At 43.3% G+C, this 14,779-nt stretch overlaps 1 protein-coding gene across 4 annotated transcripts in view; it reads right to left on the reverse strand.

The window, feature by feature from the left end:
• The window catches only part of lrp6 (low density lipoprotein receptor-related protein 6), a 47,157-nt gene that overhangs the window by 5,751 nt on the left and 26,627 nt on the right, over nucleotides 1–14,779 (reverse strand). For 2 of the 4 annotated variants that reach the window (XM_080887386.1, XM_080887388.1), the window contains exons 5-17: nucleotides 13,905–14,039; nucleotides 11,825–12,221; nucleotides 11,373–11,544; nucleotides 7,688–7,904; nucleotides 7,310–7,599; nucleotides 5,841–6,067; nucleotides 5,582–5,766; nucleotides 5,128–5,454; nucleotides 4,681–4,883; nucleotides 2,429–2,640; nucleotides 1,092–1,282; nucleotides 238–447; nucleotides 33–158 (exon numbers count right to left, since the gene is read on the reverse strand). In XM_080887386.1, the coding sequence (XP_080743512.1) occupies nucleotides 33–158; nucleotides 238–447; nucleotides 1,092–1,282; nucleotides 2,429–2,640; nucleotides 4,681–4,883; nucleotides 5,128–5,454; nucleotides 5,582–5,766; nucleotides 5,841–6,067; nucleotides 7,310–7,599; nucleotides 7,688–7,904; nucleotides 11,373–11,544; nucleotides 11,825–12,221; nucleotides 13,905–14,039 (2,892 nt within the window). The remainder of the gene's footprint in view (nucleotides 1–32; nucleotides 159–237; nucleotides 448–1,091; nucleotides 1,283–2,428; nucleotides 2,641–4,680; nucleotides 4,884–5,127; nucleotides 5,455–5,581; nucleotides 5,767–5,840; nucleotides 6,068–7,309; nucleotides 7,600–7,687; nucleotides 7,905–11,372; nucleotides 11,545–11,824; nucleotides 12,222–13,904; nucleotides 14,040–14,779) is intronic. The other 2 variants (XM_080887387.1, XM_080887389.1) reach the window with 1 other exon arrangement.

Genomic DNA, 14,779 nt, shown 5'->3' on the forward strand with positions numbered 1-14,779 from the left:
TCTTTATTAATGCTGATGACTTTATGCTTCACCTCCACATGAAAGCTCGTCGGGCAGCAGCACCAGGTGAACAGGACATGAGCAGCGCGTCGTCCCATCTCCTTTCACGATGCAGATGTGAGAGCAGCCACCGTTCTCCCACGTACAAGGATGTTTACCTGGAAATCGCAGAGCTCAGGTGAGCGCGGTTTCAGTTTGAGTTTGATCTGTTAAATCGTGCATGTAAAGCGGACTCACTGTACTCCCTCATGTCGAGCTCGTGGACTGCGTGGATGTCACTTAAGTAGGCGATGCGGGCCTGGATCTTGGTCCGTCCCTCCCTCGTCGTCTTGTCGATGCGTTCGATCATCTGCTGCTGTTTGTCGATCCAGTACAAGTGGTTCCCGAAAACAGTCAGGCCCACGGGCTGCAGGATGTTCGAGTCCGCAATCACGATGCGATTGGCTCCTAAATCATTTCAAAAAAGTGCCGGGAAAGAAAAAAAAGAAAAAAAGAAAAAAAAAAAAGAACAAGGTTGTAGGGCAAAAACTTCAGGAGCAAAGAAACGGGAGAGAAACTGAGGGGTGAGGCAGAGGGGAGGTGGGAGGATGGAGAGCGATACACCGAGGTCAACAGCCTGAAAATCTGCTCATCAAGGCGGAGTCCCAGAGGCACAAAATTCACAAGAGAAAAAGGATTCACGGCCTCCTGCAGCTAAAATCTGCAGGGCCGAGTTTCCTTTAGGAGGAAACATTTGAGGAACTGAACAGTTTACATTCCTGCCGGCCGGCACGCGGCGCCGGAGAATCACAGGAATGCCGGTCTCCACACCAACCCCCACCTCCGCTGATTTCTGACATTCATGGAGGTTTGTTTATTTCCTGTTTAGGTTCGTACTGCTGAGCATTAGGTTCAGAATCCACAGGAACAGATTTGATTTGAATGTGCAGCAGGATGAACTCCAGTTTTAAATAAATTCCTTTAATATCTTCAAAGCTGAAAAACACCAAACTCAGTTTTTAAGATGAACTCTGAGCCTCTGGTCAAGCTGCAGTAAACAGTAAAATATTTGGACAGGTGACACTGAAGTGGACCCGACGGCCCCAACTCACCCGAGAGGTCACTGCTCTCGATGCGCCGCAGGTCTGAGTCGACCCAAAACAGCTTCCCCACCTCGTTATCGATGGCCAAAGCAACGGGCTTCACCAGGCCGCTGAAGAAGAGCACCTCACGCTCTGTACCGTCCAGCGCCGCCCGCTCGATCTTTGCGGAGCGCTCCATTAGATTGGTGAAGTACATGTACCTGTGGGGACATAATGTACGGGCTGTGAGGACAAAGACTGGAGGTTTGTACACGTTCTCCCTCTCGCTGCTCTGAAGTTAACCAGAACATCTGCAGACTTCATCTCTCGACCACAAGGCCTGAAACTAACCTACAATTATGGCTCAGAGCGAGCGAGCGAGTCAGAGCCAGTGAACTGCAGCAGCCCGACAGAACAAACATGGAGGACAAATTAGAGAGTGATTAAAGGCAGAGTGCACACACACACACCGCCATACAGACGACCTGCAGGTGGGTCAGGTGACATTTTCTGGATCTAAATCAGATTAACTACAGAAACACAGGAGGATGAAAGAGCTGATTTACAACCAGGAATCATGTTAATGTTTATCATTCAAGTGTTTCTCAGCTGTTTAATGTTGAATCCTGAACAGATTTCAGTTTCCATAACGATTTTTTTCAGCCTGGGATGGTGTAAACAAGGAAGATGAAGTACCCCACAGTATTTGTTCCAGTTTATTACCATTACATGCCCATGCTACAAATACTGGGTGTTTTTGTCTGTTGTTAGGTGGTTGCTAGGCAAGATGATAACATCATAATATTTGATCCAGAGACAAACGTTCAGGGTTTGATTTATACTTCTGTGTTAAACCTACACCACAGGTCCATCTCACCGCAACCTGATGCTTTCCAGAAACAAAGATTCAACTCATACACAACAAAAAACACAAGAATCTGAAGAAATCTAAAAGATTTCATTCCTGTATTATCCTTTTGTGTTACACATTTCGATGTTTTTTTCCTCGCTACCTAGCCTGACCTGTCTCCCCAATGTGATGTTTGTGTATTGTATGGTCTGTCATCTCGGTTGTGGGCAAAAGACCTGCAACTGACAAATAAAGGCTATCTCATCTCATAGTCTCTCATTTGAACAAAAAATGTATTTATCGTCACTTATATTCATATATGAATATACTGTTATTTGTAAAGGATTTAATAATATTTATTACGTTGTGTTTTTGAGCCTATGTGGCCATGCTGACAGGGATGTGCATTTACATTTGTTTTTGTTTTGTCATTTTTGACTGGCCTGAAAAAAGTGCCCTGATGATGATGATGATGTAATGATGGCGATTACTGGCATGAGGCCTCAGTGGTACTGACCCTCTCTCCGGGTTGACGACAATGGCCCGCGGCTTGTCGTGCTCCTCCCGCAGCACCACACCGACTCTACTGCCATCGATGCGGGTGACGTTGATGACGTTGGTGACCTCGCTGGTCCAGTAGATGAAGCGGCTGTAGATGTCGATGCTGAGATCGTACAGCTGCAGACCCTGACTGTGTCCGCCCAGAGAGCCCGACACCACTGTCATGCTCTGGAAAAACAAACCAGAAACGGGCAGTTTGAAATGTTTAATCTGTAAGAGACAAATGAAGGTTGTTTTTACTGCCCACACGCACAAAATGTCCTTTTTTTTTTTACATATTTATTTGTTTTATGTCTTTTTTTTTTTTTTTTTTTTTGCCTGTCCCGTTTGGCTCTTTTGCCATCAGAATTATTGTCTAAAGGCAAAGAAAGATGCCCAACGGATTTACTTTACCAAATTGACCATCCCAGCCTTGCCATAATGGTCCATTTGATTCACCTTTTATTGTTCATTTTATTTTCACTTACTGAATACGGGACAGACTTACGCACAAAATGTCCAAAATGACACCAGCACACCAACACCCTCCATCAAGAACGACATCAAAGTGGCGACATATCGTTTGCACATGCTCACACATGGCCCTCTCCTCTCTATAGATGCTGTCACTAAGGTCGTTTGCGATGTTTATTTAGGAATGACTTGAACTCCCCCTGAGAAAACTGCAGGTTTAAGGTTTCTGTCTCATCTCTCTGTTTACGTTCAAAGTTGAAGATTCATGAAAAATGTCAAGACATTAAACTGTTGCAGTTTACTGAAACTACAATATATCCCATGATGCTCAGAGCTGATTATACAAAAAAATAATGCTTAACAAAAGCCAGATTTAGTCGTTAGCTTGTTTCTCGTAGTGGATGTAAACTGTCTCCATTTCTGTTTAAATGTGGTGAACTCATCAGGTTATGAATCGTAAATGTTAAAATTAAACTGATAATATTAAAAGGAAATAAATCTTGACTTTTCTGGGTCTGAAACAGCGCTTAAAACAGTATGAAGGTCAAATTGACTTCTGCACATTTACTACAATTATTGCAGTGAAAAATGCTCATGGGGCTCAGACGGGACCTTATTTTATATCCAGTGAGCCCGTCGTTTTCTTTTATGGCACCGGTTATCCGGTCCTTAAGTCTGACGTCCAAACTCCGCTTCAGGTCCTGAAGTCAAACGAACACTGCAGCATCACTGAGAGTTACAAACTGATTAAATTCTTTCTTCTTTGATAAAAGGATCAGTGTGCTGCTCTACCAGGGGTAACAATTAAGTGTAAAATCCAGGCATCCATGAAAACAGAATTTATCAAATTTAACAGAGTTAGAAGTTAGCAGGGAGTTGGCTCGCTAGTTTCCACCTAAACATGATATAGCATGTTCTGACAGAGTTTTGTGAAAAAATCAAAATGTACAGCTCTGCTATCACTTCCAACATAATTGAAGCCAGAAAACTAAACAGTAGTGACGTTACTAAAGTTGAGCTAGCTGGTATATAATGATGTGCTACCTGGTGGCTAGTGACACAGCTATGTTAGCATAACATAAACACAGTGAAGCTGGAGGATGAACCTTTTTCCACTCGATAAAAGTTAACGTGAGAGTTCCCGATGGTTAGAGACAAATGTAATCGCATGGCAGGATGCTGTAAACGGACCAAACTTCAGTCAGGAGAACTACTGAGATAATCCATCCACAATATGAGGTTAGTCATTAATATACTGCTGCACGGGCTGGGCTGTAGCTATATCATAAGGTTTTAAAAACTGTGCTTTAAAATGAGTAGTGGTACACAGTGATCACTGACTTTTTTTTCTTTTTTCTTTTTAGGGGCTTGTTTAGATTAAATAGAACAACATACAAAACATTAAAACATGTTAAAAACAAAACAGCCTTAATAAACAGCAGTTTGGACCCAGAAGCAGGGTTCATACCCCGTCACTTAAAGACCGGATTCATGTGTGTGTGCGGTGATTGGAGTATTTGTAGCGAACTTATGGTAGTGGTTACTCAACATTAGCAACACACCTATATTTGAATCTCTTTCATGTGAATGTAGGAGACAAATTTAAGTTTCTTATAGAAACAGACTCTCCAACTGTCCAAAAACACTTTCAGTTCCTGTGGCAGTTTTGATCTGACTGTTAACTAAAACCACCAGAATCTGGATTTTCTCCCCAGGGACCGGCAGTGGTTCCAGTTTTTCTAATGGATGCAGTACCTGGTTCCCGTCCTCCTGAGCACGGCGGATGACATTTTGCTTGGAGTCGATCCAGTACAGCTGCTTGTCCAGTGGGTCGTAGTCGATGGCGCGGACGTTCCTCAGGTTGTGGATGGGCAGGATGATGTCAGGGCTCTGCTGCTCATCAATCACCATGCGGTTGATCGCTGTCTTCTGGCTGAAGAGCAGGAAGGATGTGGGAGCTGAAAGACAGAAACACGTCAGACAGAATTCTTAGAGCTTCTGTGGGGCAGAAACAGTAAACAAAGATAACTCAAGCTATCAAGCTCAAACTTCAGCTGAGTCTGAGATGTCCCATAAAGGCCACCATACAGAAGTCAAAGATGACGCTTGCCGTTTCAGTTATTTTATTTCTCTCTCAATCTAGGTGTCAAAATAACTCTGCATGATGTTTGTATACATGCAGGGGTGTAAGCGTCTTCTCACCGCTGCAGGTCTTGTTGTCATAGTTGAGGGAGAAGTGGGCGGGGCAGCCGCAGACGAAGCTGCTGACAGGGACAGCAAGGCAGAGGTGGGAGCAGTGACCGTTGGTGGAGGCACAGGCGTTCCAGCCGCCCTGTCTGGACGAGTGAAACACCAGGATGTCCATGACGTAATCCAGGTGACCTTGGATGACAGTGCGGTTCTGCCCGCTGGACTTGTTGGCACGCTCAATGCTGCGCTGGCTCCAGTCTGTCCAATAGATGTAGTCTTGATACTGGGTGAGACCGAACGGGTGAGGGAGGTCGTCGGCAATCACCTCACGGTCGAGACCTAAAGGGGACGAAGAAGTAAAAACTTTGATGCTTTCTATCGTTTATGTCACACAACACGAAGTGCGCTCTGCTACTCTAACATGAGCTGAATGGTTAGGTTGGCAGTTATGAGGTTGAGAGATTACCCAGCATGTTGGAGGACTCGATCAACGTTGTGTCCAGGTCGGTCCAGTACAGGCGGCGCTCTGCGTAGTCGATGGTGAGTCCATTGGCTCGCCCCACATCGGCCACCAGCGTGATCCGTCCTGTCCCGTCCATGGCCGCTCGGTCGATCTTTGGCTTCCCCCCCCACTCTGTCCAGTACATGTACCTGCAGAGAGGAGACAGGTCAGCACAAACCACACCCACCATCATGACCTGCAGACCGCTTCATGCGGTTCTCACCCTTCGGCCGGATCCAGAGCCAGAGCTCGGGGACTGTCCAGATCCTTCCAGACCAGAACCTGCCGGTGCTGCCCGTCCAGTTTGGCTACCTCAATGCGGTTCGTGCCAGTGTCAGCCCAGTACAGGTTCTTTCCCAGCCAGTCCACCGCCATCCCCTCCGGATAATCCAGACCAAATTCCACCACGTGCTCCAGAGCGCTGCCGTTCATGAAGGCCCGGCTGATGGTCTGCACAGGTCAAAGGTCAAAGTAAAGACTGGATAAACAACAGCAGTTCACAATAGGCCTGGGTATCCTCACTGATTTCTAGAATTGATTTGATGATTAGATTTTGACTCAGACAGTCAGAAATATCATCATTTATCAGTACTGAGACTTGAAAGACTTCATCAGAGGTGTGAGCATCACAGCAGATGCCTTTGTGTCAAAGTAAATGAGGATAAAACACAGAAAATCATGAAGGAGATTTTCCTGGCCTGGCTTTTTATAGCAGATAACCTTAAAAATATTCTGCTGTAGATCAAAAACTGAAGAAAAGCAAGAATCAACATATGGACATTACCTGATGCTACTGAAGCAGAGCAAAGTTACAGAGGTTTTATTAAGAGAACCAGCCAAGCGTTTTGCAGTTTGGCAGAATTTTAGTTTTAATTTCTTTGGTATTAAAAAGCAGAAATGAGGCTTTTTTGTTGGAGGTCATTTTTGGAAAACAAAACAAAACAAAGAAGTGACCGACAGCACTGTAAACAACGGTAGACTAGTGCGTAATAAGCAAGCAAATAATACAGAAAACAGTGGTTTGAGATGGGAAACACTTCTTGAAGTACAATTAGAGAGAACTGCCCAGGAAGTGTGATTTTATCATGATGGAAGCAAAACAGCAAAAGTAAGAGGGAATTTATGACAATGTTCATCAAATGTGAAGTGTAGTTTTGATCTTCTTTTGCTGCTGGTTCAGTGAATTTTGGTTGGAGAATGACAAAACCTGCAGCTTCAGAATCAGTGAGCTGTCTTTTTTTGCACCGATGGCGTGTCCATGTACATGCCGTCAGGTGAGAAAGCCGACATCTCACACATTCTGATGCGCAGGGTCCGAGCTTTTTGTTTACATCTTTGTGTGGAATTCGTTTACCTGCTCTCATTTGCCGTTTTAGCTGTTTGGTGGTTGTTGAAATCGTTTTGTGAGCTTTAACCTCAAATTCTCGCGTTTCTGGCAAATACATTTATATTTAGAAAATGATTCAGGATTTAATGAATCGATAGAGCTTTATTCACGCTAAAATTTATTTTTGAAACCCACCCCTAGTTCACAACCAAGGTTCTGCTCACACCAGGAAGTGTTAGAGAGAAAGAAGAAAAAAAACTAACAGAAGAAAAGATTCAGACGACGTGAGGAAGAAAGAAAAAAAAAAAAAAAAAAAAAAAAAAACTGAGAACGACTAAAAACAAGTATGTGAAAATGAGTCCCACCTTCAGAGTGATGTCGGTCCAGTAGATGCGATTGTCGGTGACGTCAAAGTCGAGTGCTGAAGCCTCCTTGACACCAGTGAGCGGGATGGCAACATTGTTGCTGTTGGTCTCCAGGGAGATCCGGCGGATGTCTGTGTGACGAGAGAAGAGCAGGAAGGCCTCGGGGACGATGCAGGTCTTCATGTCGGCAATAAGCTCCAGGCCGATGGGACAGCCACATTGCACGCCCTGAGGCTTGTACAGACAGAGGTGACTGCAGCCGCCATTATCATCCGCACACGGGTTCGTACCTGAGCATGTGAAGCAGAAAGTTAGCATCTGGGGAGAAAATGGGGAGGTTTATTTGCTGCAGACCAGACCATCATCAGCTGGACTCACCAAAAGCTTCATGTACATTCGTGGCCTTGAGGCCCATGAGGTCGGGTAGCTGGTCGATGATGAATTCTCTCACTGCGGTGCGTTTGTGCACGCACTCGATGCTGCGCCGCTGCCAGTCTGTCCAATAGATGTAGTCTCCAAGCAGGGTGAAGCCAAAGATGTGAGGAAGCTTGTCCTCCACCAGCACCCGTCGCCCCGTCCCATCCATGTTCATCACCTGAAAACACAAGGTAAGAAATTATAGTCTGAAGGAGAAGGAAGACATCAGGGGAAGAGGAAAAGCATAATAAAGAGGAAATATAAAGGAAGAGTATGAAAACAAAGCCAATAAGTGGAAAAATGGAATAAGTACATAAAGACAAAGAGGAAGAAGTGAGAATAAAAAGAGGAAGCCAACCTCCAAATCAGAAGATAAGAAAGAGTAAAGAATAAAATGAAGATATAAACAAAATAAGGAGAAGATAAAAAGGAGGAAGAAAAATGGGGATAAAATTAAAAAAATTAATTGTTATGGTTTGAATAAGAGTTTGATGTTTGCTGTATTAAAAGTGCTGACACCAGCAGGAAGAGTTTATAAACCTGCTTCCAATGCAGGTTGCCGCATTTCCAGTATGTTTAAACCAGCATCAAACTATAAACTGAAAGTCCATGCAGTCGCCAAGTTCCTGTAAAACAAAGGGATGAGCAGAGAACAGACCAGGTCCCATCACAGAACATTTCCTCTAGCCAGTGCTGCACAGATGGGGGGTTGGGCAGACTCACTGTGGATACAGAGCATGCTCATAAGGGCTCAGGCGTCCTGGCAGCACATCGCAGAGCCACTAATTAGAAGCAACAGCCGGAGCAAACAAACAACAGCAGCATATGGGTGCCACATTTCCTCCTCTTCTTCTTCTTCTGCTCTCACACAAAATTTGACATCTCACTTCGACAAATACCAGGACAGAGTGCTGTAAAGACCCACTCCACGGGACACAAGCACAGAAAAACTCACACATGAAGCTGCAATCGATTAAAACAAAGACTGAATTGACGTTACAGCCTCCACACACTGACGCACCATCAGAGGAGCTCCAACACACCTCCATCAGCACCACCAAACATGATGCATAAGGACTGAGTCACTGCAGAAACCATGTGGACCCTCAACACCGCTCATTTAACCATTAATTACACTTAGCCAACAACCTAAACGACTTTATTACTTTTAGCTTAACATTTCAACCATCTGTGACTTTAATGATTCATCTGTTCATGTATACATAAATATTTTTAACTTTTTAATAATAACAATAATAATAACTTTATTTATAAAGTGCTTTCAAACAAAGTGCTGTACAGCTATTTGAAAATAAAAAGATATACACTAAGCCACTTGTCTTTAGCTCCTGACTAGCTTACTTTAAGCTAGTCATTTGTTAAATTAGATAAATTAAACTTTTTATCCAGCACGTTTAACATTCAAAAGCCAACTATATGCTACTATTAGTTAAATATTTATGTTCGACTGTTTCTAATTGTTTCTCTTTTAAATCACCAATTCAACCTGCATACTCATAACTTAGCTGTTTCAAGTGTCTATCCTTCAGCTAAATATTTTATCAGAGAAAATTTAACTTAACCCAGTTATTGTTTTTTTTAATATCATTAAACTTCTGAGCTGTACGTGCAGGTTAATGCAGTTTTTCCTGTATTCTCTTATATACACTGTTAAAAGTTCTTTGTGTAATTAAACCATGAAAAATAAAAGCTTTACATTTTCATGAGCCAGCAGACCAAAGCACAAAGAGTAAAGTGAGAGGAAGAAAAACAAAACATCGAACCCAAGACTCATTTTTAAAGGCAATTCTTTTAACTGCAGCAGTGTTGGTGAAACAGGCGAACACATGAAGAGGAGTTCACCTCGATAAGATCACTTCTGAAACATGCAGGGAGGCTCAAAGTGTCAACAGAGACAAATATGTGAGGAATTTGCAGAAAAGAAAAAACAGTGAGGCCTGTAATCTGTATAGCGTCCTTCCACCTATCAGTGCAGCGTGGAGCAATGCGATTCGCTGCTCCCAGAACAGCCCCTGCGTGGCCGGCTGCCATCTTTCAAAAACATCTCCACACACTGGGCCTCGGAGGAACGTGGTGTATAAATATAAGACGAAGTTTCCATCCTCAGCCCGACGGCCTCAGCCAAAAGGTCTCCGCTGGTTTGGGAGTTGAGACCGCAGCGCGGCGACGGTTTCAGATTCTGGGTCTATTCTAAACAGAGCCGACCGCAGCTGGAGCGCAGGCCGCAATCGGAACCAGATGTGGGATCTCACCGCAAAAACTGGGTCCTCGGAGAAACCCGGGGGGGGGGGGGGGGGGGGGGGCAGAGGCCCCTCTGCCGGGGCACTGCCAGGCATCAACATGATCTCTGAGGGGGGGGGGGGGTTTAAGAAGGGGTTCAGGTGGGGTCAGATGAAAACCAGAGATATAAAATCAGCTACAAACATGACAGCATGGCGTGAGGATGCAAACCGCAGAGAGAAAGAGATCAGACTTTTACTTTCAGACCCAGCTGGACGGTCGACACCGAGCACAGCTGCCATGAGCACAAAGTTTCACAGCTCTGCGACGAACAGAGAGCTGAAGAGACCGTCCAGTTGCAACGTTTCCTCTCACAGGAAAAAAAACAAAACAATAAAACATCAGCAAACCTTCAGGAGGCCATTTGAAAATAAAACTGTAAACCATTTTAATGTTCATTGTTCACTCTAGTCACTAGAGTGAACAATGAAAAACATTCAGAGCATAAAAAAAAGCACTAGAGTCTAGTGCTTTTTTTATGCTCTGAATATTTTTAGTAGAAAATAACGTCAGCACCAGATTATTTAAAAGGGCAATCAGTGAACGTTATTCTGAACGTTATATATTTGCTTGTACTGTTCCTTGAACAAGTTTAGGGTGATTTCATGTTCAGTTCAGCTGTGGTGGTTTGAATATTGGGCTATTACCAAAAATCTGGCTTAATGGCAGAATCTGAAGTTAGATTTTTTTTTTGACAGGTTGAAATTACTGAAATTTTTAATTTCTATAAATTTATAATGATGCTTCAAACAAAACCCAAAAAACAGCCCAAAATGAGTGTTGAGTCAGGAGAAGAACGACTTCACTGTCATTTTATGTTCAGATCTACAACATCACAAACAGGAATCATAATTTCACAATAACTGAAATATTTATTCAACTGTTTAACCTGAAGTCCATGTTCCTCATGTTTTACCTGTGCCTGCATGTAAAGCACCATTACCACCAACAGAAAGCAGTAATGTACCTAACAGCTGTTTACCAGCTAAGATTAACCAACAGAACAAAAGCACTGCTAACTACAAGGCTGGATTGATCTAACAGTCCATAGTCAATATCCTTGTCTTTCACATATTTGCTTGACATGCCTGCCTCCAACACAGATTATTTTACATACAGGACAGCTGGTGGTGTTTCGAGTGGCCCTATAAGAAGACTTGAAGCTCTGTGCTGACAAAAACTAAAAGAACCTGTGTGAAAACTGTTCCCACCACCCTGTTTAAAATTGACAAAAGATTGAAATCATAAAGGTTGACTTTTAAGAATAGCAGATCAGAGAACCATCAGGACACCAAGACTAAAGAATTCTGAGCATCAAAGTAAAATCTGGAGCTCAAACACAAACCTCGATCTTGTCCGTCTTGGCGTCTCCCCAGTAGATTTTGCGTTCTTCGTAGTCGAGTGCGAGGCCGTTGGGCCAACCCAAAGACGTGTTCACCATCACCACTCTCTCCATCCCATCGAGGTCGGCCCGCTCGATCTTCGGCACATCACCCCAGTCGGTCCAGTACATGTACCTGAAAAACAGGAGGGGAAAAAAACTTTAACCTGACCTTGTTGGTTTAAAGGAGTCAAACACCTGAACTTCTACAAAGAACGTTTTAAAATGATTTCACAGAATTAAACTCTGAAGTTTTGTTTGCAATAACTCCAAATATGAGATTCAGATCTTTGAAATCTTTGATTGGAGCCTCATCTGAGAATTTTTAAAATCCTGACATATGCTTATAAATATTTTGTGCCTTTATTCAGATCACAAAACTCTCTCCTTTATTTTCTTCCAGATGTTAGACTCACCCAGCCACGGGGTCTAGAACGATGGCTCTGGGCTCATCCAGGTCCTCGGAGATCAGGATCTTGCGCATGGTACCATTGAGCCGGGTCACCTCGATGCGGTCAGTCCCAGTGTCGGTCCAGTAGAGGTTCCGAGCGATCCAGTCGACGGCGATGCCGTCAGGGTGGTCCACTTGAGATGTGACCACGAACTGAGCGTCACTGCCATCCAGAAGGGAGCGGCGGATGGCCTTCACATCGTCATCGGTCCAGTAGACGTATCCCTCCACCGGGTCATAATCGATGGCAATGGCGTGACGGATGTTGTCCACCTGCAGGATGATGTCAGTGAAGTCTGGCATGTCAAGAGAGATTCGCCTCAGGTCAGTTCGCCGGGCGAGCAGCAGCATCTCCGTCGCACCTGAGGAGGAACACATAGGTTAGAAACAGGGTCAGAACATCATCACTCAAAGTTTTTTTTACAATTACATTACTGCATCACCTTTAAAAAGATGCCGATTCAAAGTAATGAAGATATCACAGCATTAGAGTTTCACCTAGGCTAGTACAGTATTCATAAAAATTGAGATCAGCAATTATCAACATACTTACTGATAATTTTATAGACCATCTATGGTGTCGTAATAATAACACATTACAGTGGCAGCCTGAACCATTTTTCCATCTCAGCTTTCAACAAGTATGAAGCCGTTTGGTAATCCGCCCACAGCTGAAAATATGACCCATACAAAATTTATCCACTCTGGACCAAGTTTAGACCTCGAATACTGCAGAGAACTAAAACTAAGTGTGATCATTTTGGTCTTGAGTAAAACTGAAATGTAAAAACTGTCCAGTGAAAATCTTTAGCCTTGTTTGAGACCATTATGTCTGCCTTCTTTAAAGTTAAAAGAAATGTAAAAGATATTTGAAGGTTTTGATATCTTACATATAAAGAGCAGTGTAAACCCTGAAGGGGAATTACTGCAGGTCTGAATCCACCTGGTGAAGATTTTCTTTCTGTTAGCACACAGCTAATTAAAAACATGCACAGCAGAAATGAACCCTGGGGCTCTGTGTGAAGGACTTTTACTCGCAGTCCTGATATAACACCTGACTTCATTTCTTTAACATTCAGAGAAGTAACAAACATCGACCCTTCAGCTCACCCCCCTTGGCTGAAATGGTTAAACCCCAGCAGTGAAAGGGGGCATTGTCTGCAGGGAAATCATGTGATCCCGTCTCTCACAAAGGCCTCCCCGCCTTCAAAACTCCCATTGCTCTACAGGCGAGGGTTACTGAACCCGAAAATGTAAATAAAAGGAGGCAGAGGGCGGGGAAACGTCGGGCTGCAGTTCAAATGGCCGGCCCCGCTCATGGAGGCGGATTACCATAGCAACAACAGGTCAGCCCAGCACCACCTTCTGCTTGTACATGACTACGATGAAGAAGAGAAGGAGGAGGAGGTGGAGAGTGGGAGCGAGCACATTATCAGGAGTTTTTAAATTAGGGGAAAAGCTAATGAGGTTTGGCACCAGAAAATCTGCCGGCTTCTCTTCAAGCAGGAACAAAAAGCTCAAACACACTAATGAATCCAATCTGCGTGCTCGGCCTGGATCCTTGTAAACAGTTATACAAGCTCGCATTTTGTGCTTTTTCCCTTTTTTCTGGGTGAAAATAAAAGATAATCTGCATGCATCGACGTTGCTCACTGACGCACTTCAGGAAATATTTGGACTCTTTTTCGGTTTCCATTCGAGTGTTTCTGAAGCCAAAATGCACATTTTGCGAGTTTAATCTGACTCTCTGGATTATATAGACCTAAATATACACCAACCACCTCATTAGGAACACCTTTGCAATCTAAGGTAGCTGAGCTCTAGCACAATTTCTTTGTCCTTATGTTTGTCTGCAGTTTTTGTTTTATTATTAGTCAAAGTCCAACTTTTGACTTTACTATTAAACCCAGACTAAAATGCTTCAGGTAAAAGACAAACAAAGAAACAAACAACAACAAAAAAAACAAAACCCTGAAAAACAACGGCTAAAAATTGACAGATTGCGTCAGGAACCGACAGACAATGAAGGCGGAGAGCGTTCTTACCGTCTCTGCAGGTCTTGCCGTCCTCCAGCAGTTGGACCCCAGTGGGGCAGGCACAGCGATAGAAAGGCCTGACAGGTGAGAGGAGGCAGAGGTGGGAGCATCCTCCATTGTTCAGGGAGCAAGGAGTATTCACTGCTGCCACGAAAGGAAAAAAAACAAGAAAAAAAAAATCCAGTTACCTTCAAGTTACAGCCTCAAAACTGCACTTTACCCTCAGCACGACCCTCAGGAAATCATTCATATGTTCCAGATGACAGCTCTTACAATCAGACACTAAAGGATAAACATCAGGCAGAGAACTGTGTGTTTGGGTGGTCTGCATGTCGCTACAGTGACATAACACAAGCAATTGTTTGGCATTTGTAATCATTTAAAAGTAAAAATGTGTTTTTCATTTTGAATACGTAAAAAGTCCACTTTTAAAAAAAACAAACAAACAAGAAATTGACATATAGAGACCTCGCTTGTTTTAAATTATCTTTTTATGTTTTAATAAGATCATCTTCACTGAAAATAGTTTTAATGACTCTAACAAGGTTCCTGTGCACTTTTCAACAACAAATCAAGGACTTTTTAGGAACAAAACAGAAATCTAAACAGCATTTTCACAGTACAGTGATACCAAATCTGTGCTTGGCTTTTTAATTAGTGCCACATGTTCTCAGTGAGGAAACTTTGCTGTTGTTTGGCTTGAATTAACACGGCCAAGCTATTGTTTGCACAAACCACAACACCTCGTTGGGGTTTTTAAAGGATTTTCTAGAGCTTTTTTTTTTTTTCCTGTGAATAATTTAACCCCAAGAATAAAAATACACAAGACGAGGAATCTGACTGTGTTTCAGATTCTTTATCAGAGAGCCAACAAAAACATTTGT

Source organism: Rhamphochromis sp. 'chilingali' (assembly GCF_963969265.1).
Source record: "Rhamphochromis sp. 'chilingali' genome assembly, chromosome: 7".
NCBI classification, from domain to species: domain Eukaryota; kingdom Metazoa; phylum Chordata; class Actinopteri; order Cichliformes; family Cichlidae; genus Rhamphochromis; species Rhamphochromis sp. 'chilingali'.